General features: G+C 36.3%; 1 protein-coding gene across 50 annotated transcripts in view; it reads right to left on the bottom strand.

Moving 5' to 3' along the window:
- Positions 1-26,061, bottom strand: part of PTPRD (protein tyrosine phosphatase receptor type D) — a 2,336,513-nt gene that overhangs the window by 200,845 nt on the left and 2,109,607 nt on the right. For 29 of the 50 annotated variants that reach the window (XM_078368970.1, XM_035293431.3, XM_078368938.1 and 26 more), the window contains 4 exons: positions 14,001-14,189; positions 10,335-10,445; positions 6,686-6,955; positions 3,031-3,612 (listed from right to left, as the gene is read on the bottom strand). In XM_078368970.1, the coding sequence (XP_078225096.1) occupies positions 3,031-3,612; positions 6,686-6,955; positions 10,335-10,445; positions 14,001-14,189 (1,152 nt within the window). Of the gene's footprint in view, positions 1-3,030; positions 3,613-6,685; positions 6,956-8,915; positions 8,928-10,334; positions 10,446-12,044; positions 12,063-14,000; positions 14,190-26,061 lie in introns of all 50 variants that reach the window. The other 21 variants (XM_054243573.2, XM_078368955.1, XM_078368947.1 and 18 more) reach the window with 2 other exon arrangements.

Genomic DNA, 26,061 nt, shown 5'->3' on the forward strand with positions numbered 1-26,061 from the left:
GGGGGGCTCTTCCCCCTTCACTCTTCTCTCTCCTGCCACCATGTGAAAAAGTCCTTGCTTCCCCTTCACCTTCTGCCATGACTGTAAGTTAGCTGAGGCCTCCCCAGCCATGTGAAACTATAAGTCAATTAACCCTCTTTCCTTGTAAACTACCCAGTTTTGGATATTTTTTTGTATAGCAGACAGAAAATGAACTAATACAGTAGTTACAAGTACCCAGGATCCCTGGATTTAAATTCTGCTTTTCCACTTAGTAACCTTATGACCCAAGGCAAGTTTCTGAATCACTTTTTATCCTCTTTGATCTTCAATTTTTCTCTTTGGCAAATGTTTTGTGAGAATAAATACATGTAAATTTGTTGCATAGTGTGTCCTGCATATGTTAGCCACCATTATGAAGATATTTTACTTATTAAGTTATAAAATGATTCTCTCCATTATCTAATCTATGCCCTGTTATAAATTTTACTGCATCCCACCAGAATCCATATGTTGACATCCTCATCCCCAGTACCTCAGATCGTAACCTGATTTGAATATAACCTTTGCAGATGGAATCAGTTAAGATGAGGTCATAAGAGTGGCCCTCGGTCAGGCGCGGTGGCTCATGTCTGGATTCTCAGCACTTTGGGAGGCTGAGGTGGGTGGATCACGTCAGGTCAAGAGTTCAAGACCAGCCTGGACAACATGGTGAAACCCTGCCTCTACTAAAATACAAAAAAAAAAAAAAAAAAAAAAAGAGTGGCCCCAAGTCCATTATGACTAGTGTACTAATAAAAAGGGAAAATTGGGCACAGGCATGCTTAGAAAGAACATAATGTATAGATGAAGGCAGTGATCAGATGACGCTTCTAAATGCCATGGTACAACAAAGATTTCCAGCAAACCAACAGAAGTCAGGTCAGCTGCATGAATTACAGTTCCCTCACAGCCTTCCAAAGGAATCAACCTGCCAACACCTTGATCTCAGACTCCCAGGCCCAAGAATTGTGAGATAATAGATTCCTGTTGTTTAAACCACCTAGTATGTGGTTCTTTTTTACAGGAGCACTAGAAAGCAAACAGAATGACTACGCTCTGTAAAGGTGGTTAGTATTAAAGACTAGAAAACTAAAGCTCAGAGAGAGGTGAAATAACTCACTCAAAGTGACAGCTAAGAAAGGATACCTTGGGATTCAAACCCTGGTGATGTTACTCCAAGACCAGGGATTGAAAAGATACCACAGCTGAAAAACTTAAAAAGCTCAATGTGGAATGTCAATTCCTATATAATTCCTTAAAATTTGTTAGTAGTTATGTAGCTGCTAAAACAGTATAATAAAAAGCAGTCTCATCATAGTTGACCACTTTTAGTTAAGAAAAAGCAGAACAAGATTTATAGATTTCTACATTTTCCAAAGAGAATCTTTTCTGATAAGAATAGCCTACAGTAATTTCCTTCATATTAATACAGCAAACGAATACAGAAGTACTGCAAATGGTACATAGAGAAGATACACGGATAGTTTTTAATACAACTGTGGTGAGACATATTTTTATAGCCAGCTTTCATACAGTGTAGTAGAGAAAAGATTAAATCTATGTACAAGCCAATAAGAATCAAATAACGGCATGAAAATAAAGCCAGGCAAACTATTAATATCAACGTGCTCTGAGATTCCTAGAAGCGAGGGCAAATAGTTAAACACACTTCATATAAAACCCATGACATGAAAACAAGTCAGTGATTCACAGGTTTCAGTGAGATAGATGATAGATACATCATCTAGTTCTGGCATCTGAGAAAATTTATTAATTTATTGCCAGAATTAGCAATGAGTTATGTCTACAGACTATACTGTCTCCAATAATATGGTCATTATATAGATTTCAGAATAAGCCAACAGCATGTTACCAAAACATTAGTATATTAATGCAGGTTTAAAAGATGCCAACACAATGAGGAGTCAAAGGAATAGCTCTCAGATGCTAAAGAATAAACTTTTTTTTTTTTTTGAGATGGTGTCTTGTCAGTCTATTTCCCAGGCTGGAGTGCAGTGGCACAATCTCAGATCATTGCAAACTCCACCTCCCAGGTTCAAGTGATTCAGCTGCTTCAGTCACCCGAGTAGCAGGGATTACAGGCATCTTCTACCATGCCCAGCTAATTTTTGTATTTTTAGTAGAGAGGAGGTTTCACCATGTTGGCCAGACTGGTCTTGAACTCCCGACTTCAAGTGATTTGCCCACCTCAGCCTCCCAAAAGTGCTGTGATTACAGGCATGAGCCAATGCACCTCACTCAAGAATAAACTTTAGAAGAGACCTGTTATTTCATATTAGCCCGAAGCAAAACTGATTACCTGAATCAAAGACCAAAGAGGTTTGATATCCTCTTAGGAAAATAAAACCAACGGGAGGGCCAAGTTTTCCTTGATAAAATAGTTTGCTATCTCCCGTAGCTCTTAGTAAAGTTAGCAAATCAGGTCCCAGAGTTTGATCTGAGACACTGGTAACTGTCTTTCTCCATCCACTGAGGCCATACAAAGAAAAACAGAAATTAAAGTCATTCAGAGAATATTTATTTTTAAGCCAGTAGCTTCTGGCAAATACAAGCCATTTAAATACCCAAGGCCCTGGAACAGTTTTATTTTTCTGCTTTGTCTTGAACCATCCAATCTTACACAAATTAAATACTTTTTTTGAGACCACTGTACCATGCCAGCTATTATAAAGAAGTGTAGTTTTTCTATTCTCAAAACATTGCGTGGGGGAGACATTTTTCTATCTCATGCAGAGAAGTCTTTAAGTCATTCCCATACAAATTAAAAGAAAGAGTGCTAAAGTCACTGCTTTGCTTAAAATGTTTATTTACTTTTTCAGATGTCCGTGCTTGTTCCTTTTCAGATATCTGTCATCTCTTGCTTTGAAGCCCTAAATCTCAACAATTAAAATTTATACCATCTTTGTTCTTTCTTTGTTTTGGTCCTTCTCACCTCTTTGCATCAGCCCTTCCCTCCTCCCCTACTTCCCCATCCTGAACCAAACTTACCTCCTGTCTGAGTGATGACTTGTATGTCACTTGAAAGTGGGCCATCTCCAATTGAGGTAAAAGCCAGAACTTTGACAGAATATGTTTTCTGGGGCACTAAGTTGCCAATAGTAGTAATTTGGCTGTCAGCTACATTGTGTTTCATCCAGTTGTTGACATGCTGAGTGGGATCCATTGTATAATAAACTCTATATCCTTGGATCTGTCCATTTGGCTCTTCAGGTTCCTTCCACTGTACCAAAATGGTGGTCGAACTCAACATTCGTGCCTGGACATCCCTCGGGGCACTGGATGGCGCTTGCTCTGAGGTTTGTGTTAGCACAGGTTCGCTGGGAGGCCCCCTCCCAATGTTATTGACTGCAACAACCCTGAATTCATAATCCGAGTAGGGACTTAGTCCAGCGACACTATAGCGTGTGGTCGCCACCCCATCAATTTCTTTGTAAGGTTCCTCAGAGTTTTTAGGTTTATGCTGAATGATGTAATAAGACACAGGCTCAGGGTTCCCAGAGTCCCACGTCAGTGTGATGCTTGTAGCTGTGCTCTCGGTCACTACAGGAGTTCCTGGAGGTTTGGGTAAGGCTTGGGTGGGGGAAGATAAAAGACAATGACTACCCATCATCCCTATAATGTTTCAAGAAGCTATAAACTCTACTACGACAATGACAAGATTATGCATCTACTGAAGATTTAATTAAATAAAATTACAGCAAAAAATAATTTTCTGAGTAGCCAAGAAGTACAGTAAAACATACATAAGTGATACAAATCCTGCTTTTGACAGAAGGGCTTGATAGCATATTTTTAGGCTTGTATCCAAATCCTCCACTTATTAACTAAGTGATCCTGCATGCATTCCTTAACCTCTCTGTTTTAGTTTCCTCATGTGAAAATGGGAAAAACAGTAGTATTGAAGTTGTATTGTACAGCTGTATATTACTGCATTTCATGGGTTTGCTGTGAAGATTAATGAGCCAATCCACTAAGAATATTAGAATGTAACTGGAATCCACAAAACCGCTTACTATTAGTCGCAGTTATTACTATTCTTACACTAAAAGCTTGGCCAATTAGCCCCTTGTCCCAATAAATAAATGCTGTAACTGAAATACCAATACACACAATGAGAAGAACAAAATGTGGAATACGTTGAAATGAAATTAAATTGCTATGAGAGAATGGCATCTGTGTTGTTGTAAGACACAGTACCATTACTAAAAATTTTCTCATAAATAATCTAATGAAAAATTTTAAGGTAAAAAAGAATAGAAATTTCAAATCAGTGTTTTATTCTTAATATTTTAAAATGCTGAAGGAATTAAAGGCATATTCATAATCACTTTTTAAAGTATTATATCATCTTCTTTTTTTTTTTTTTTGAGACTGATTGTCACTCTGTCACCAGGATGGAGTGCAGTGGAGCAAACTTGGCTCACTGCAACCTCCGCCTCCAGGGTTCAAGCAATTCCCCTGCCTCAGCCTCCCAAGTAGCTGGGACTACAGGCATGTGCCACCATGCCAGGCTAATTTTTTGTAGAGATGGGGTTTCACCATGTTGGCCAGGATAGTCTCCATCTCCTGACCTCGTGACCCACCATCCTCGACCTCCCAAAGTGCTGGGATTACAGGCATGAGTCACCATGCCCAGCCTATATTGTCATATTAATATGCATTCCATATTCCATATCAGAAATATCTGATGTAGCTACATTACAAGTATTTGCAATAAAATCCATCTTTTGAGAGATCTAATTGTTTCCTGTTAGCACAGGAATACAACTGAAAATAATACTAACTAAAAATATAAACCGTATTCCTTGGTGACCTTCTATTCAAGTGCCTTACTCTAAACAACAATTCTGAATGGCAGTGATAGAAGGGTAGGAAGGGGAATTTTAACAGTTGACTCTTTAGAGAAAACCCAAAGGGTAACATACATATAATGAGCCCATTAGTGTCCCTATTTCCCTAACAATAAAGGCAAGAAATATAACACACCCTAGAATGGCAGCTTTTCAAGAGCAGCAAACTTGTACTTCTGACCTAACTGTAGAATTATGAATGCCTAGAACCCTGCCTGGCACTCAGTAGATTTTTAACAAGAATTTTTAAACAGTTAAATGAATAAATGAGTTGGCACCCATTCTCCTCACTCTCTTCAACCTGTTCTTTTGTTTTATTTGATTTTGCCTTCAAGATTCACCTTTATGTTTTATTTGTTTATATCTGAGGTGGAAATGATAGGGAAGTGGCAAGAGTCAGGAAAACAAAGATGAGAAGGTGAACAAAATATTAGTTTTAAGTGGTCCCTGCTTTTGAATTCTTTAATGTCTTCAGCAAACCTTCAAATATTTAAAGCTGCAATGGTAATTATGAAAAAAGGTGATTCAATATTTACAGACTACTCAAAGAACTACGGAAAGATAATATTTTGCCAAGGGAATTTACTGAAAATAATAATAAAATAAAATTTGTTTAAATATTCTGGCATTTTTCAAGGAGGTGGGTGATTCAGATTTCCCCTACATGTCTTCCTGAACTTTCAAAGCAAATACAAATACTGCTAATTAAAGTTGTGCTCACTGATATTTAGCTGACATTATTAGTTTCACTAAGTCACATTTACAGTACAGGTTTTATGTCTGTAATGTCTGGATAAATACATGTGTGCTTATTATATTGAGGTTACATAATACAACATTATTTCACATGATTATAAACATTGACAATGTGTACCTGTGCTCTCATGTCATGTTATTAGTTTTTTGGCATATATGTGATATATATCCTTGGGTTAGAGATACAGTACCAATTATAACATGTGTATTGCATTTTCTAAGATCACCGCCTAGAATGGCAGCTTTTCAAGAGTAGCAAACTTATACTTCCGACTTACTGCTGAATTTCGAATGCCTAGAACGTTGCCTAGAAAAGGAAGATAATTTGTGTTCATTTTGCAATAGTTCTAGTCATTTGCAGAAAATTTAAGTTGCCCTATGTCTGGCTCAATTTGCAAACACTTTTTAGCATTCTATAAGCACTGGGTAAAAAAAAAACAAAAACAAAAAAAACTGGTATCCTCACATGCTTGTATTCTTTTTCTCTTTGGTTCAAAAATAATTCATGTAATATAGTACTTTGGTTACATTTAGTATGTTTCTTAAAAGAATGTTTCTTTAGGACTTGTCTATGCAAGGTGAAAGATAAAAATAAAACAGAATGTAATACTGCTTACATTTTTATTTTTAATACCAGGGCCTACCAAAAACTTAAACCATCTATTATTAGACTATGTTGATTCAACTTCTTTTCTTTTGATTTTTCTTGGGATTCTTATCAAGGTTCTGGGGCAGTATATAGACTGTACACATCAGTCCTTACCCTAACAGTCAACCATGTCTAAAATCCCCAGTTCTGACTGGTTAGCTTTTAATATTTTGATGATTATCTCTACATAGGCTGCCAGATACTTTAAAGAAAATATCTGCCTATTTGGACTTGCATATCTTATATATCACCACAGATATGGTTAGCTTATGCATACATTTAAAACACTTATTACTTATTTTAGATTTTCAAGAATGGGCTTTCCAAAGGCATTAGTCACTTGGCTTGAGTGTACCCAGATCCTCAAAGCATGATCCATTGAGCATACCTTTGACAGTGATCTGTGCTATTGCTTCAATGACACCTAGTGTCGACATAGCAACACAGGTGTAATTTGCTGACTGTCTTACATCATTCAGTTCTAGCACATTTCTTCCTATCGGCATATCATCTTCAGGTGTCAGATCTTCTGCCCCCAACATCCACTTTACATAAGGCATTGGTGACCCCACGGCCACACAGGTGATATTAACGCTTCCACCTGGCATGATTTCATGATTAGTGGGTGGGATAGAGAATCTTGGTGGGACACGGCGAACTGGAACAAAACACAAGGGAAAATGATAACATATAAAAGGCAAGAAAAAGTGGATTATTAAACACATGACATGCACCGTACAGACACGATTCAACAATTGAAACATAGTGTGGATTGTCCAAAAACAAAACGTAAAAAAAAACTGTGGATAATACAGACCATACAAGTATGGTGTGTGTATACACAGAATTATTTATTTAGTTTAGTCATTGATATCTTAGACATACTCATACAAAATTGATTCAGACCTACAAGGGCCCCACAAAAACTATCTACAAACTAACAATACACAAACGTCATGCATAAGATAAACACAAAAACATATACATACATGCATATAACAATGATTCTATGCATGCATGTATATGCAGAAAAGGGGGCTGGAAGGTCATCAGCATGTTTAAGTTGAGTATCACAACCGACTTCAGTGCTGTGCACTTCCAGTTGATGTGAATGTAGGTGTGGGACCACACTGTCACATCCCAGCCCTGGAAAACATCACCTAGAGTACACTGCAAGTGCACTTTGTTTTCAGATTCACAGTGGATGCAGCCTCAAGACCTCACACTAACACTGGAACAAACACAGAAATGTATATACATATTGATTTACAGTCACAGAAGAAGAAACAGGCTAACACCAGTAGAGATACTGGATTGGGTCATGCAAGGCATGCACAAGATGGAATCTCAAGGCCCGTGCTAAGGATATTGAGAGTATGGCTAGAATCCAAGAAAGCAATGACAGCTGAAGAAACAATGGGGCAACAGAACTAAACACAAAAGGGGGAGATAAAGCGTAGTGATTGAAACGCATGGACTTAGGGGATGATAGGGTTGAAACATATTAGATTAAGCTCAAGTTGTTAAATGTAAGGATTGCAAATTCAGGAACGGAGCTGGGTATTTCACATACAGGATTACATTCAATTCATATATAAAGTAAAACCACATAAATGACAACAAATCTTTTAAAAGGCTTTTTATGCCCACATTCAAATGGAGGGACACTGGATCTAAAACATACAGTGGGACATGATATTAAGAGAAGAGACCATATTAAAGCAACATTACACAGAAAAATTACCAAGCAATTACAGTTCAGTGTTCCTGCTTCAGATAATCTGCAGGTTTACATGTGTTTAAGTAAACGTGTTTTGGATGTGATACAAGGAGAAGGTGAGAGATAAATTGGCTTCATCTTGGGCTTTTATTGGCAGAACGTCATACCATAAGAATTTGAGTTCTACAGGGCAATATTTAGTAGCATACCTTAAATACATTTAATAAAGTGATTTAAAAATTATAAATAAACTGATAAACAACCTCAAACCCCCAAGAAAAAGATAAGTAATTCTGTCTGAAAACTTTTTGGCTGCACTTAAGGTTGAGATAAACCTCCGCTGATCTGAGATGGCTCACTGCAATGGCCTCATGGGTGAATGACAGTCATAGGAGAAGAAGAGAAAGCTAAGCATGCCTCCTGCAGCCAATTCACAGAGGTTACACAAAGCAAGCAGGAGCCAGTGTAGACTCTGAGGTATCAAAGAACATATCAAGAAAAATGGAGGAGAGTTTAGTCTTCATGCTTGGGATTAGGGGAAAAACTATAAAAAGTCGTTCTATGGGCAGCAGGCACCCTTCTAAGACAGAAATTAAAGGTGGGTGGGAGATGGGAGAGTGAAGCAGGAGGGAAAGCAGGAACACTGACCAAGTTCGCTGGACCTTAGAGAGTTAAGTGTTACCAGTTACCATGCACCCAGGTACATTCTCTCCCATCATGCACCACAGTTAGATACCACCAGCAAGCACCAGAAGCCATGGCCAGGGCATTCTCTGCTAAAACATACCATTAACCAAAAGAAGAACACAATGCAGCTACATTCATTTCATTTGTATTCTTTGTTATTGGTTTAATTAATAGTTTTGTAAGGTGGGTAAAAAGTAAAAAACACACCAACCTTCTCGCAGCTCTGAGGGATGTAGGGGGTTTGATGCAGAACACAATGAAATGAGGAAAGGAGAAAAACAAGGGAAACACAGAGAGAGTAAAAAGGCCATATCAAGGCTTTCAACGGCTACTTGAACATCCTATTTGCTCTAGTTCATCCTTCCCACCTCAGCTGGAAAAGTTAGCAGTATCTCACTAACTAACACGGTATTAGAAACAATAGCTAGCATCATTTTGAAATTTTCCATGGAAGAAGGTACACATGCCTCATGCAGCAAAGGAGGTCACTATTGTGGAAAAAGGATCAAGGGACTTTCAAAGAATTTAGAGAAGAAACGGCTTTCTTCATATTTCCCCACCCCAGACTCCACAGAAAGAAAGGAGAGAGAAACATCCCCAGGGAAACAAAATTACCTCTAACAAAAATTTCAAAATCAAGCTAGGTATTTTCTTAATGGAACCCATCCTATTGTAATGTAAAGCCCTCTCAGTCTTTTCTTTAATCCCACCCCCACCCATGTCTTTTGTGGTTATTCACATATATGTAGACCAGGAATAAGAACATTTCCACTGGACCAAAAAAAAAAAAAAAAAAAACCTACAGGAACTGGCTGTGAACTCTGGGAAAGAGGAAGTACTTCTTTCTAGTTGAATGGAAAGGCACAGCCATTCATAAGCTCAAAATTTAATCATTTCTGTTACTTCATGAGAACATCTGAACGTATCCTTATAATTCATTCTTGTCTCAAGGACAACTCACATTACTCTTTAAAATACAGTTTTCCACAACAATAACAAAACTAAACATTTTGGTAAGTCTTAATAATTCAAACAAAAAGGTGTGCCTATGTGCACATATATGAATACACATGTATATATTATACTATGTTTATAATTAAGAAAGTATGCAAAGAACAAAATACAACTGTGCTATTTGCATGTAGCACCTGTTTATAGAGTTAGCAGATTTATCCTTACAGTTTCAGCAGCAGGGGTCATGAAGACATAAACACCTTTATGCTTGGAATTGCACAGAAAACTGATTAGTAGCACACCAAGCAATTATTTCAGGGGTTTAATAAGGAAACAGAAGAGAAACAACAGAAAAAAAGAGAAAGAAAAAGAAGAAAACCTCAAACAAATGCAAAGCACAGTTCAATCAATGCAGTAAAAACAGAAACCAAGATGTAAAAATGCAAATATACTTACAAACTTCAAGCCTCGGGACAGATTATACTCAAGAGTGGTCTTTTGGGGTTAAACAGCATATTTGAAATTTTTTACTTCTCCATTTACTAAAATGTTTCAGCTACTGTCACTATTACCAAATCAGCTTGTTAACTACTGATATAACACCAGAGACCCTGCGGCATCTCAACTCCCCCTGAGCCTGAATGAAAAAGCGATGCCAAGGTTATGTCATTCCTACCTCTGACATATAAATTGGCAGGAGCGGAATAGCGAGTGCCCGCGCTGTTGGTGGCAACACACTCATATTTTCCTTGGTCAGACTCTTCACTCTGCTCAATCTGAAGGGCTCCTGTATGGATATAAAATATATTGCCAAAGAGATGATCAGAGAAGGCTTTGTCAGTTCAGAAAGCTAAACCTCTTAACAATATGAAAAGCCCTGCAAAGCGAAGGTCCGCTCAACGTCGATTCAATCTCTTGCTAAGTTGCACAGACAGAAAATGATGCGATGAGAAAAACATATAGAGATTATTTTTTTTTTACAATCATCAATGCTAGCATTAGAAAAAATATCTCTTTTCCCAAGCAAGACTTCTAGTCATAATTAACACTCTTATTTCCTAGACTAATAAAATGAAGATGGGTGAGACTGCTTCAAGGAAGTATGGCTTTTAAATAAAACAAAAGATTAATTTTTGGTTTTGTTTTGTTTCATTTGGTATCAAAAGTGGCGCAAAAGATAGGTACGCTCAAAAAATACCAGGCTGGGTTTTCAAGAAAGTCTTCTGCTGAAGAAAGCCAAAAATACGCAGCAAGCACAAAAAGGCTGCACAAAGCAAAAAAATTAAAATTAGTCATTATCAATTATCAAAATATCACTTAAAGAAACAAAACTCCCTTAAGACATGCAGATTTTTAAGAAAAGAAAGACAGATATCCACGACTTACAATCATTGATTACGTTTGCTGAAAAACAAAGAGCAGTTGAATTAGAAGATTTTTAAAAAGTTAAAAGGCACAGCCCGTGCCACAAGGAAGAGCCAACCAACCACTGCTTGAGGACCCTGAGATGGATCCCCTAAGACACCCATCAAAATCCACCAGTGGGATTAGCAGTGTGGTGTCACAAAACCCCAAGAAAAATACAAAACAAGAATTACAAAAGAAATGCACACTGAGTCAAAGTATGAAAAACCAGCAATACCACATACCACCAAGAATACTGAGCACCTTTTGTTTCCATAGCCTGAAGGACAGAAGATCCAAAAATCCGGAGACGAGTAATCCAAGAAAAAAAGAAGTGGGGAAAAAAGCATTGCTGTCAGATTGTAGACGAGTGGGATCAGGTGGAAAGGGGCATCATTCTTTGACTTTTAAGACATTAAGAGAAAAAAGAATTGAAGAACAAAAGAAAAAACCTTTTGAAAGATAAAGACAAAAAGCAGATGTTCCAGGGTGTCTTCTGCATGTCTGCCACTGTTCTCCAGACCACCTTGGCTTAGGTCCAGAACAAGAACAGCTAAGGAAGAAAAAAAATGATCTTTTTTTTTCTCCGGTTGGACAAAAAAAAAGGAAAAAGAAGAAAAAAAAGAAAAAGGAAAAAGGAAGAAGAAGAAAAGGAAAAAAAGAAAAAAGAGGGACAGATGGTACGCTGTGACTGGTCTGTGGTCTAAAGACCTGGATATGCTTTCTTTGAAGCATATCACAACTTAAATAATCATTTTCATAAAGAAAGAAATGAACAAAACAAAGAGAAAAAGAAAAAAGAAAGGAAAGGTCACAATATGAGAGTCACTGATCATAACCAAACAGTACAAAGAGGAAAATAAAAATACAAAGTTGATGGACATTATTGGAACGATGCTGAAAACAGGACAAAGATGAGAGGAATGAAAGGACAGAAGGAATGAGTAAGATCATTCTGTGAACGTTAGTTCAGCACTCTTACCTCTTATTGGTGTACCACCTGGGTGGATAATATGAATGCAAATAAGATTAGAAAGAAGAAGCATTAGTACGAGAAGAAGGAGGCTAGGGCTGGGGAGAAGAATTAAATTAGATTTACAGAATTAAATAAGGTCTTAAAAGAAACTTGAATTACTATACTGGTAAAACAGGAATATATTAGATAGTATTATTAGATCATAAAGAGCAAGTTGCATTATACCACAGAGGGTAAAGACCGCAATAGGCAGCATTGCCTTTCTCAGAGAAGCAATTGAGTTCTCAGATCTGGGGTCGTATAGGGTTAGAAATATATCTTATATGCCTCATATCTCTTAAAAGGAACTATACAATATTTTTAAAGACATAGTTTAGGAAAACACTGGCTAATCTATTTAAGTATATATATAGATATGCATATATATATATACTGTGATAGGAAACTCTAAAGACTATCTGGACACAAACAGTGTTGACGGGATATCTTATACTACTTGCTATGCTACATTGCTGTGCTATAACTTGTGTACTATTTAATTTTTCTACACAGTGTTCTTACGATAACAGTTCTGTGGAGGTGTGTGTGGGCGCCACTACAGAGATCTGGTGTCTACACTGACAGTTAGTAAAATGCATGCCATGCATTTTATTATTAATAATAATATTCTGGATATGGAAATTAGTGGGGTTGAAGTGCGCTTCAGAACTAAGCACTTACCAATAGATTCTGGAGATTTAAATACGGAGAGAAGAAAGACAGCATAAAAATATTATTATATTCCTTATAATTTGGTACAAATTTTTCAGAGTTAAAGCTTTATATACTAAATCATCTATGTTACATGTGAATAATTAATTCTTTATTTACAATAACAGAATGCTAATCTACACAATTCTGCTGACAACAAGCAAAAGAGGCAGTTAACAAGACGCTTTAACATCACAGGACAGGTCAAAAGCTGAGAATTCTGGGAAGACAGGCAGTTAAACAACTTAGAATTCTATATCAATATTACTACCAATGTCAAAGTAAACAGCTTATTAGTATATGTCCCTGTGACATTACCTAAGGACAGGCTCTAAAAATTAAGAAATTTAGAATTATCTCTACTTTTAATCTAAGAGAGCAAAGGCATAAACTTGGGATGGGAATGGGAAAAGGAGAAAAGAGCAAAGAGAGAGAGAAAACAGCAAAAGCTGGAGTCTACACCAAAAGCAGACTTCTGTAGATCCAGTCACTGGAGGGTCCAAAAACCTTGAGTGTGGGCGCACACTACTGTTGCTAAGGTGTAGAAAATGTCCACTCACAATGATATTATCAGAGTATTGATAAAAATCCCCTCCTTTCACTGGTATTTAAGACTTTTTAAAAAAATACATCTGGTTACTCATGGGATAACGTTTCTATGTTTTCTGTATTAGTGACAAGAAAGCAGATGTGCCCAGACTTACTAAACTTTGGTACTTTGATGAGTTCAAAGGTAGAAAAGACAGCGGAAAACATACTTTAGTAAAATTGAATCATTTAGGGTTTAATATGAACATTTTGTTTTTTAATGGATACAACCATTGGAACTCCTTGCAAGTTCTGAATGAAGTCCAATGTTGAAATAAATTTGTTTCAAAAGAAAGCAGAGAAAGAAGAAAGAAAGAGGAGAAAATGGATCCATCAAATACTGCAAAAAAGCAGTAAATTAAAAAATTATCAAAAATACAGTCACAGCAGTGAGCAATGTGGATTAAACAGAAGCTGCAAAACACACAGAAAAAGGAGAAAGACAGACTCTGAAACAGGCTATGACAAACATGGACCACCCATTAAGTAACAGAGAAAGAGAAGAGGGAGAAAAATCAGTACCTAGAAAGTAAAAATAAATAAAATGAAAAATAAAAATAAAGAGAGAGAAAAAATTTTTTTAAAGTTATCTAGGAGTTAGTAGAAACAGTAACAAGACCCTACCTGATCTTAGCTGCTTAATACGACCATTGTTGTTGCTTGTGTCCACGGGTAAGAAATCTTTAAACCAAGTGATTTCTGGATCCGGATTGCCACTGGCTGCACAAAGCATGGTGGCTGTGCGCGTACGTTCAACCACCTTCAACTGTGGGCCCATGTCAATGGTAGGGAAGCCCCTGGGAATCTGATCTTCTGCAAGACAAAAGGTGACAGAAACATTCAGTTAATCACGCAGATGTCCCAAATTCAAGGCTGTCCGGAAATCTCTCCCTTTACCTTATTCAGCGCTTGCTGAGAACCTAACACAAACCAGGCATTTAGGAATTAGAACACAGTCACAATGCTGTCACAGTCTACATAAGAGGCCAATATACTAACACGGAGCTCAGACGGGGCTGGCTATCATGAGGGGATGCAGCGAGTTTTTCAACAGCAAAGAGGGAGAAAGAATCATAGCATTTGTGCCTGAGATCCGTGAGTATCCAGAGGAAGATCCGATTTAAAACTGGCTTTTAGGAAAGAGCAAAATCAGCCAAGTCACAAAAAAGGAAGCAGGAGATTTTAGAAAGATTCAGCAATGTCACAAGTGTGGGCTGAAAGGTTTCATTGAGAGAGAAGCATTGAAGCCAGCAGTGCCAGCTTGGAGAGCACATGGGGAACAGCAGAAGATGGTCAAGCTATCTGTTTAGAAGCTGATATATTTTTCTTATAACTCCATGTTTTTCCACACAAGCATAAGGTTCAACCCAAATTGATTACTCTGTAAGGAGTTTCAATTAACCAGAAAATTGTTTGACGATGCTTTACAAAAGAAGAGCAAAAGCAATTCCATATTAATAGCACAAAAGCACGTGTTCCTTACAGGGAAAAGAGAATGCTTTCCTCCATCCCAAAGACCTGCACCATTTTCAGTAATTAAAACTTTAAATCCCTAAATTTGAATTTCCAACTCATCCAAAGTTCACTTCTTGCTGCCCACATTGAAACTGTTCCAGATCCCAGCTATTAAGAAATTAAAGTCCACTTAAATCCCACAATCATGCCCCACATGGATAACTGACATTGCCAGGATTAGAAAGGTATGTTCTATCTAAGCATTGAAGGAATTTTAGTGAGATGCGTGGCAATTATCCAAATTAGAACATGGTCATTTGTTTGAAGACCATGAAACATTTTGACTTCCAATTGAGTCTGGCATCAATTTAATCAATACTCCCTCACGACCACTGAAAAACTTTCAGAAGCCACCAATTCTGTATTTACTCAAAAGCATAAACCAGTGAGCAAAGCAGTTAAATCATCAGATCTGGCATACTGCTTCTCCTTGCATGCTTCCTACAAGCTCCAGTATAATCCATGAATCCACAGTTGATCATGAATCTTACCGAGGTTATGTTACAATTTCTAATGAAGAAGCTCCATTTTGATGCCGGCACTGTGTTGCCAGTCAACAGCATATATCCTCCACCTCTCTCCCTCTGAAGCCGAGGGGAAAACTCACTCTTCTAAACCTAGCTAGCAAAGTCCTTTTCAGTCAGGTCTCATTTTTCTCAGCCTCTTAGGGATCACCTCTCTCATAGGAACTTTTCTCTCTGCCTACATTGAAATTCTCACCACCTCCCAGACAAATCATGACTGTTGGGTATTCTGTGCCTCTAGGAAGCCATGAAGCCAAAGTCACCTTCTTTGTAAATCTTTCCCAAATTCTCTCAAACTCATTTCATCTTTCCTCCTCAGAGCTACCGTAGCAGCAGCTACCCAAATCCACTGTCTCGTACTTATTAACTCACGCGTTTATCCCTCCACACCAAGAGTTCCTCCAGGTCTCATCTGTATTCTGCCCCATTGCCATCCTGCTAGCCTGAGTTTCCAGGTTTTAAGATAAACTCCAGTGATTCCCAAGCTTAAGTATAAACATATCTCAGAGACTATTAAAAAAAAAAAAATCTTCTATGCAGAACTTCTCGTAGAGAGGCGACCAGAGGAATAGTTAAGGACCCAGAGAGATTTTGAATGTGAATGGCGAAAGAATGTTAAGATGCCACCAAAGATTAAAGCTCCTAAGAAAGAGAAAGTGCAGTGAACAACAGGTACAGTTATTGTGGAGTAAAATTGATGGGCTATTAAGGAAAAGTGTAGACTCTGGCTCTCCCGCTAGGCAGGACAGAGGGTCTGTATCTTTTACTAACAGTCTGTGAAAGACCAAAAGAAGCTGAGCCAAGTTTGATTTAACACCTGATTCATGACAGAATACCTTCCTATCAGACCAGGTAGTTATGGCTGGGTACTAAAGACATTTATACAAATAATTAACTGCAATGAGCCAAACTTTACTTAAGTTGAAAGACATGGCTTTCTTGTGGAAGCAGTAATACATTGCTTTTGTGAATGTTTACACATCATCAGCCAAGCAGAGGTCTACAGTGGACGAGTGTCAGGAACAGTAGTAAAAAACTGAATTTCAAGATGATTTTTTAAGGCTCCAAGAGAAAGTTAAAAATTAAAAGTGGGATGCAAATTGGGCTATGCCGGTTTTAATAATCTATTCCACTTGCATTTCATCAGGCTGTTGTTTATGTCTTTAAAGGTTTTGCCAATAAATTTACATCTACAACATAGTTCTGATGTTGTTTGCGGGGGGAAAAAGAGCAGAGAGATCAATAGCTGCCATACCACACACATTATATTATTCAATATCTCACTTGGCAGCTATTGACACAAAGTACTTCAAAGGATAAAAGTAATTTACCTCAAGTGCTCCGAAGTCAACTACACTGCCTTCATAGAAATGAGTTTCTGAAAAAGCTCTTAGATTTTGTTGTTGTTATGTCCCATTTTTAAAACAACCAACTTAGGTTAATCAAAAATCACCTTGGGATTCGTGGGTTGTTTCTGTATGTCCCAGGACACTGTATCTCTCCCATGGTGTTTAAGTGCTAGTTTCATTTGCCTGCATAAATATTGCTGTGCTAGTCATTAGTTTTCTTCTATAAGTTCATTTCTCAGAAGAACTGAGCCAATATGCAGTGCTGATCAGTGGCAAGTGCCAAAGGCTTAGATTGTTGAGTCACTTATTAAAGGCTCTTACCAAAGAAATCTAGATTTAATAACCATTTATAAGAAATGAAGTCCTCACCTTGGGGATAGCTGACAAAATTGACTTGTGCCCTCCTGAAAATCAGTCTCATACATTTGCATGACCTTTCTTTCCCTTCTTGGCTCATAAAGAACACTCCAGAGCCCCCTTTTCATATACACGAGTGCACAATAAAGATAATCCTTCTTGCATACTAATGGGACAGAGAATGTAAAGAGCGTTCCTTTCTTATTTTTAATAAGGGTAATTAAATTCTATCCATCCTCCTTTTGCACAGAATCTCTTTGAATGCACTTTCTTCATTAAATTTTCATGAGAAACATCACAATGTAACAGATTCAAATAGCCAGAGCCATTACACATTGACAGTTGTGGCTTGTTTCCAATTTGACCGTCAGGTATTTGGCAATAAAACTCAGTATTCAACATAAAACAAACTGTAGAAATAATGAAATTTCTAATTGGAATGCTTATCTCAGTGGGTGTAGTTTAGAAGATGTTAATTGCTTTTTTCTTTACCCTCTATGTTTATTAGTGATTTATATAAAACTGCCTCAGCCATTTGATAACATCAATTCTGACAGCTCCTCCAATGTGTGGTGCCCAGAACTTGGGAATCCAATCAATATCTATAATATCTTAACCACACAAACGTTCGCAGGAAAAAGCAGCTAGCAAAAATTAACAAACTGTCAATATGCTAAGCTTTAAACTTTTACATGAGGTGAAAAGAAAAACATTTTGTCCTACTCATTAATGTGCTCATTAAGCTTTAAAGTGCCTTACTTATCACTGTTCCATATTAATATTCAATCATGCAGAATTAGCTACTAATTCATCAACAGTTTAAATCAGACTTGACCTTCACAAAGCCATTTGGTCTGTCATTTTGAGAGGCCATTAAAGGGCAAATTACTATATACTTCCGCTTGGTGAATCACAGAGTCATACATATTTTGTTTGGAACGGCAGCTATAATAGACTGGGAAATATAGCACATTCTTTGAATTTGTTGGTGTCTTAATGAAATATACTGATCTGAAAATTTCAGTTCCATTAAGGAAAGAGAAAAACGAATGTGGACATTTTCCAGTTAATTTCCCATTGTAGTAGAACTTTTTAACAACCCTGACCTGGCCAGGACTTGAAAGGAATCAATCTGAGGAAAATAGTCTGACATTGTTTCGTAGGTAGTCATGCCTTATGTATCTGTGAATGATCAAGTAATAGGTTTTGCATAATTTGCTCAGTTAAACTATTTTCATTGTTCATGCATAAACAATATTAATGATGCTCTTTCTTTCACTCCGCTTTCATAAACACTGAATCTCTTCTTTGAAAGGAAGCCACGAAATTCTAAATTCCCTGCTGACGCTACAAACTCCTTTCGAGGTGGTCCTAAGTAGCTCTTCTTGCCTAATCTTGCTAGGGCTTTTGCTGCATAAATTCAACCAGGCTAGTCCTTTGACTCTAATCCCAACTGACTTGAAGTCTTCAATAAAGAATGGTTTGCCATGATCCTTGGAAAAATCCCAACCTCTTCCAAGCTAATAAATCCCTCTTTTCCTTTTGAGCAGGATTTTAGGCTCTTTGATTAATCAACAGTATAAATAAAGAAAATCCATATTTTTAGATGATTCATTCCTAAAAATAAATTTTAAAAATATTTAAATATTTGGGCTGTCAACGTTTGTTGTGAATGACTGAAAACACTGAAACCAACCGTTTTTCCCTATATCATGGCAGGCATTTTTCTTTTAATGATTCAGAAAAGGGGAATTAAACATTCCTCATCTTGGGGAACGGGTCATGTTAAGAAGCCTGTATGGCTTTCTTAAAGAAAATGATGTTTTTAAAAGACAATGTCAAGAAGTCAGAGTTTTGGTTTTTCCTTTCAAAAGTTAACATTCAGAAAACCTGTTTGGGAAAAATAATATAAATTAAGAAACACCTCTGTACAAAGTCCCCCTGGGCTAATTCTAATAGCCCCATTAATAGTTCAGCTCTATAGAGAGAAAATCTCTCAACAAGATTTGTCTAATATGATATTCTTACTAAATCCCACCTTTAACAGAATGAGATTTAGTAAGAGCATCATATAAGACAAATTTAACATTTTATATACTACAAAGTGCTATAATGGCCCGTTTCTCTAAAACATAAATATTTGAGCCTTATTAGAGTTCCCTGAAGTAAATAAGGGTGATACCATTATCGTTTTTTGTGGCTATAAAACAAAGACTCGGTAATATTATTTGTTTCATATCCCACAAACAGTTAAAAAAAATTAAAGAAAGTTTTTTAGTTCTAGATTTGGTGTATGTTTATTGTGTCATGTTTCCTCTATTAAAATTGCTACTCTTCATATAAATACTCATGTAGTGATGAAACTCTTAATTGGAGTCAACTCACGATGAATGGCACAACAAAAAAGTTTGAATTCTTGGTCATCTTTTACTTTTATTTTTTCAGCAGCATGGACTAGACACTAAAGTTCCATGGGATGCAATAATACTTAAAAAATAGATTTACATTTTAAAAATCCACATAAATATACACACACATATATATATACACACACACATATATATACATATATACACATATGTGTGTGTGAGTGTGTTTGTGTGTATATATATATATATATATGTATATTGGCTTCTCATTCACTTATGATTAGTTCTATAGAGACAGAACTCTGCCATATCTGTTAGTCAGTACAAGGTAGATGAGAAATGGAAGAGTGTGAAAAAGCTGATAAATGTCAAGTGATTTCCCTAGAGAGCTCAGATTCAGTACTGTGCCTACACCTTTAAGCCCTTGTGTAATTTCTATCTAATTGCCTAGGAATGGCTATGGATGGAAGGCTTTCTGCCATGCACAGGCACCAAAAGTCAGCACACAGACCAGAAAAGCAGATATACTTAACATATCTACGCTATGACTTTGGGGCACAAGGTCCCACTTCTATTACATGGGACTAATAATGACTACTCCAAAGCTTTGTCTGGACAAGGAGACAGATCAGTGCCTCAGAGGCTGGAAGACAGAAGATTATCATTGGTATATTTGCTAATTTGTCAAACAATAACTTTTCAAGTCATTATATTTCAAACTGAATCACAGTATCAGGCTACAAACAAGAAACACTATTTACTTTCCAGAATACACTCCCTGAAAAAGAAGAAAAAAATGTTCTTTCCTTAAAGGAAACAATGTAAATAAAGCTTTATGTTCATCATTCCAGATGGCAGCAGCATATAATTTGTACTATGTTGACATCATGACCATTGTTATTCAAAGTTAATCTTCCCATAAGTGAACTGAATAAGGGACTGGAAACACAAAAATAAAGAGCAAAGAAACAAAAGCTAAATAAATGTTTTCTAGCAAAGTTGGGCTCCTGGGCCATTATCAAAATGATATGCATATGAATAAAATTGAAAAAAATATATGAATAAAATAGTTCCTAATTATAAATCAAATGCTATTCCAGCCAGAAAGAGACTATATAAAGCAGGAAAAAACTGCCAGTTAACAAATGACATTCCAAATGGAATATATAAGATATGTCTCCAAAAATGTAATTATGAACAAGATACAATAATTTTTTCCGAGGTCCTCTTTGCAAGTTATTACCTACAGATAGTATGCCTGTCTTAACACAGCTATAAATCAATCAGCTAAGCTTTTATTTTAGAGTAGATTTAGGTATCTCTTAAAGGCAATCACTGGATACAAGAGTCTCAAAAGATTTCTCATAGAATTATGGCACATAAGAATAGAAAATTGGACACTGATAAGCTAAGAGCTTCATTAGGAGCTACTAAATATTCAGCATACCAACCAGTTACCCACAGAGCATTCCAGAGCAAAGCTCTGTTTTATGAACTATTCCTCACATTTTGAGGAGTTTGCAAGGTTCTCCTGGCAGAGAATAAAACAAACTGTTTAGAAGCAATGTATGCAATTATCCTACAAATTACAAAGTAATGTCTACAGAGCAGGACATAAAACTCAGTTAGATTTAATCATCATTTGTCTGAATGTGGTAGCTACAATTTTACATTGCATTAAGTAAGTTAAGGCATACTGTTATTAGTGCTTGGCCTTACCAAAGTATTACCCTTTCTGTGATTCATAATCAAATAAATTCATTGAGAAAAAAAGAAGTACCTTCTCCTCCTACCTAGCAACACTATTAACACCTGAATGTTTAAGTAAATACTTAAGAATCAGGGAAACACATTTATTCCCTTATTTGGGATATGCAAATCTCATTAAGATAAAATCCAATATCCATCCACTTTCACAAATCTCATTATTCCCTATCAATTTATATTTAGCAACAAGCAGGTGTCATTACAGTCACCCTTTACATCCATCCAAATATTTGCCTTACTTTGAATATTCAAATAACCACTTTACAGAAATTAGCATTTAAATCATACAATGAATTTTATTAGTTTTAGAAATCAATATTTTGATTCTTGTTTTTTAGAAAAAGAGACAAAAAGACAAAAATAGTAAACATAGAAAGAGAATTTTGTTTGGGTCCTGCCACCTTTATTTGTTAGTTTTGTAAACAGTTACAAACCAACAAGCTTAATCAAATGAGACTACAAAAAACATTCAATGTGGTTGCTTCACTGTATTGTGGTAAATTTAAGCATACATGAAGAAATTTTCTAAGCCATCAAATGTTATATATAAAAAAAACAGAATGAATTGTGTAGTGTTGGAACTAACAGTACTGATATGAACACCTAGTTTTAAATATATACGTGTGTGGGTGTGTATATATATGTATACATATACTATACTATATAGTTTAAATATATATACAAATATATATATGATATGTAAACGAGTATGCATACACAAACATACATTCTTTATATAAACGTGCCAAACACTTCTTCCCTAGCTGAGCCAAGACAGGTTGGGAACAGTAATACCCAATAGCAATGGTAACACCTTGCATCCAGATCTTGGTTTCTAAATATCATTCTCCAGTAAAAGGAAACACTTTCCTTTCAGAAAGTTTCCCTTCAGAAGACTCCTTACAGAAATCACTTATTCCAGTTATGACTGGGACAAAGAAAGAATGAGACATATCTGGAATTATCTTGCTGTATAAGAAAATACTCAAAGAATGAAAGGTATATACTAAATGTACACAGAAGTCAGCTTAAAGGGGCTCTTATTGAGCAAATAGGGGAGAACTTGAATATCAAAATTAATAAAGACAATATTAACAAATTATAACACACTGAATAAAATAAAGACATGCATCCATACTAATATAAATAACCCAGTATAGTAAGTTTCAGGAGAAATAGGATCAGAGAAACTCCCTATATAAATTTATTAAATATAAATAAAATACTCCTTGAGAGATTAAATGATGGGGAAAGTCTTAAGCATCTCCTAAATTTGCAGTACGTAATTAGAAACCAAAAATGATGCTCCTCATGCTGCTGCTGATGCCAATGATACTAATTAAAAACAGAATGCTCCCATTTACATGATTTTGCTGTATTCTAAGCACTGTAGTAATCCTAAAAATGCCATTAGAAGAAAAACATGTAATTTTCAATTTTTTTTTTTTTTTTTTTAGACAGTTTTGCTCTTGTTACCCAGCCTGGAGTGCAATGGCGCAATCTCGGCTCACCGCAACCTCTGCCTCCTGGGTTCAGGCAATTCTCCTGTCTCAGCCTCCCGAGTAGCTGGGATTACAGGCATGCGCCACCATGCCCAGCTAATTTTTTGTGTTTTTAGTAGAGACGGGGTTTCACCATGTTGACCAGGATGGTCTCGATCTCTTGACCTCGTGATCCACCCACCTCAGCCTCCCAAAGTGCTGAAATTACAGGCTTCAGCCACTGCGCCTGGCCAATTTTCAATTTTTTAATTGAAAAAATTTTAATGACTTTTAAAATAATAAAATATGTAAGGAAAAATTAGTAACTTTGCAATGGAAAAGGCTCAGAGAAACAACCTTGATTTTAAAAAATCAAGGTTAATGACATCAGTAATGGGATAAATCAAACTCATATGGTGAGAAAAACATAGCATCACTTCCGTAATATTTCTATAAAAGATTTATAACCTAAATATGACTACTGGTAAACATGAGCAAAACCCAAAGAAGAATTCGTTGTTAAATAACAGCCTTGTTATCTTCAAAACTATCATGGTCAGAAATGTCAAAGAAAGACTGAGGAACTCTTCCAGGTTGATAAGTACAAAACAGAATTCTGAAGTGGAGTCTCTGTGGAAAATTAGAAAAACTTGAATAGGGATAATTGGTAAAACCCAAATAAAAGTAACTGGCAAAATGTGACTGAAAGTGAGTGGGGTCTAAGAATTAAACTGTTGTGATGCATCAGTGTTTACTTCCTGATTTTGATACTTTTGCTGTAGTTAGGTAGGAGAATGCCCTGTTTGTATAAATCTGAGTATTTGAGAATTATATGCAAAGCTTCAGGTAAGCAATTAACTCAAATAGTTCAAGAATAATAAGTTATTTGCACTGTAGTTTCCACTTTTCTTTAAGATTAGGATCAATTCAAAATTTTAAATTATGTAGCAGTAAACTGTTATAATTAATTCATATTATCAAAAATACACAGACTTATCCCCAAAGCTTCTGGGTAGCTAGATATACTCCAGCATTGTTTTCCCAATTGTGACTAACATTCTTAAATACAAACTTTATTTGAGGCCCTCTTGAACACTGTGACTGTTTAAATGACATTCCAAATGTTACTACCAATTTTACACAAATGATGACAATATTAGAAAAAGTTAGCTCTGAAGATATGTGAATTCCTATTAAATTAGGTATTTAATGACAGTAAACAATGAACAAAATTTGAGTGATAACTAAAAAGTAAAGTGCAAGCTCATGAAAAGAAAATGTGATAAATCAATATTCTAATAACAATGCATGTTTATTTTTGTTTAGAGAAATGATAAAGTCTGATAAAAGTTTAAGACAGAAGACTGACTTTTTGAGGATTTTCCTTCCAATTAAAACATAATTAACTTGATTTAAGACCCAGAATAGCTTCAGAAATCCAAATGTTACTTTTTTAAGCCAAACTTTCAACAATTTTAGAAACAATCCACCTTTCCCTCAGCTCGTCACAGTTCTTGCCTCCTGGAACAAGACACGTTAAAGAAAACGCTTGTGATCCCCTGTCTTTAATAATGTAAGGGAATGGGAGCAGGGGGGACAATGTAAACTGAGTCAGGTATGTCTAATCTTTCTGAAAAAAAGCATTTCACTATTTTGCCACATTCAGTAACAGTTTTTATAGTTTTAAGGAAACTGTGGTCGGTATTTGTTTTATCTGAAGGGACAAAATTGATTCTGAAAACAGAGGTAATGGCAGTTTTCTTTAGAGGGTATCTTGAAATACAAAAAGATCAAATCTTAAAGTACAAAACATCACATACAAAATGTTTCACTGAAAAAATTAAACCTCCAGGAACACATGAATAAGCACTTAAAGATAATTGGTATGTCTCAGACTGTGTTATAGATCTATGGGAAAACATTTCCCATAAACGCAAATAATTTTCTAACTATATGGCAAAATTCAGCCTGAATTTATCATCAAAGAATAACCAAATGGAACTAGTTTTTTTGTTTTTTATAGACAGGGTCTTGCTCTGTTACCCAGGCTGGACTTCAATGGTACAATTATAGCTCACTGCAGTACTGACCTCCCAGGCTGAAGTGATCCTTCCACCTCAGCCTCCAGAGTAGCTGTGACTACAGGTATGTGTCACCATACCTGGCTAAATTCTTTTTACTTTTCATAGAGATGAGTCTCACTAAGTTGCCCAGGCTAGTATCAAACTCCTGAGTTCAAGTGACACTCCTGCCTCAACTCTAGCACATCTAGGACCACAGGCACACACCATCCTACCCATCTTTTTTTTCTTTTTATAGGGACGGGTTTTTGCTATGTTCCTCCTGGGCTGCTGTGATCCTTTCACCTTGGCCTTCCAGCATTGGGATTCCTAGCATGTGCCACTGAGTCCCGGATTTCTGTGTGTCTGTGTGTATGTCAATGTATGTTTTTCTTCAAAATCTTTTAAAACACAGGACTATCAATGTATGAAACTGCCCAAAGAAGTTTATAAGTATGATTTGTTTCTTTTCATAATTTTTGAACTTTCCTCTCTCTTTATCAAAAGAATATCATATATGAAAGCAAACACAGGATAGAAATCTATTCACTATGCTTTGCAATGTCAAAAATATTAAGAAGCTACTCAACAGGAGGTCAGACATCTGGAAAACAACCCAATAGAAGAAAAAACTACAAAAAAATGGCCAAAACCACTACCAAAATGTATATTAATAAAATCCTTTATCTTTTGCAAATAGAGGAGACTATCAAGCATTCACATAAATTCTAAAGCCTTGACTTTTTCTTCTTCAATGGTAGATTAAAAACAGCAAATTAGAAAAAGGGTTTCAGGCAAAACCTGAGGGCATACATAAAGGATTGTGATCTTTTTCCTAAAAGCAAATGAAAGGAAAGAAAAGTTTTAAAGGTAGATACAAGCGTGAGGGCACTTTAGTGCTTGCAGGCATGTGTACTGGGAGGGTATGATGCTTATCGCAAAACTGGCATATAAAGAAATGCCTTTTTAACTGCAATATGAAAAATACATTGGGAAAAAGCAAAAAATAAAAATAAAGTAATGTAGGCATGTCATTTAGGATGGTACCTAGATAGCCCAGTGGCAAGATAAACTTGCGTCAGGAAGTAGCAGGGAGATAGGGAGAAGTGGAGTAAGTTCAGAATAATTTGAATGTCAGTTTTACAAGGGCTGGTAATATTTTGAAGATCAGGAATGAAGGAGAATTATCAGGGATGGCTTTGCAAAAATTTTATGATTGTTTGCATATGCTTTCAGTCATGTCTTCCCTTGGCAAACAATGTC

This window comes from Callithrix jacchus, chromosome 1 (genome assembly GCF_049354715.1).
Source record: "Callithrix jacchus isolate 240 chromosome 1, calJac240_pri, whole genome shotgun sequence".
Lineage (NCBI taxonomy): Eukaryota > Metazoa > Chordata > Mammalia > Primates > Cebidae > Callithrix > Callithrix jacchus.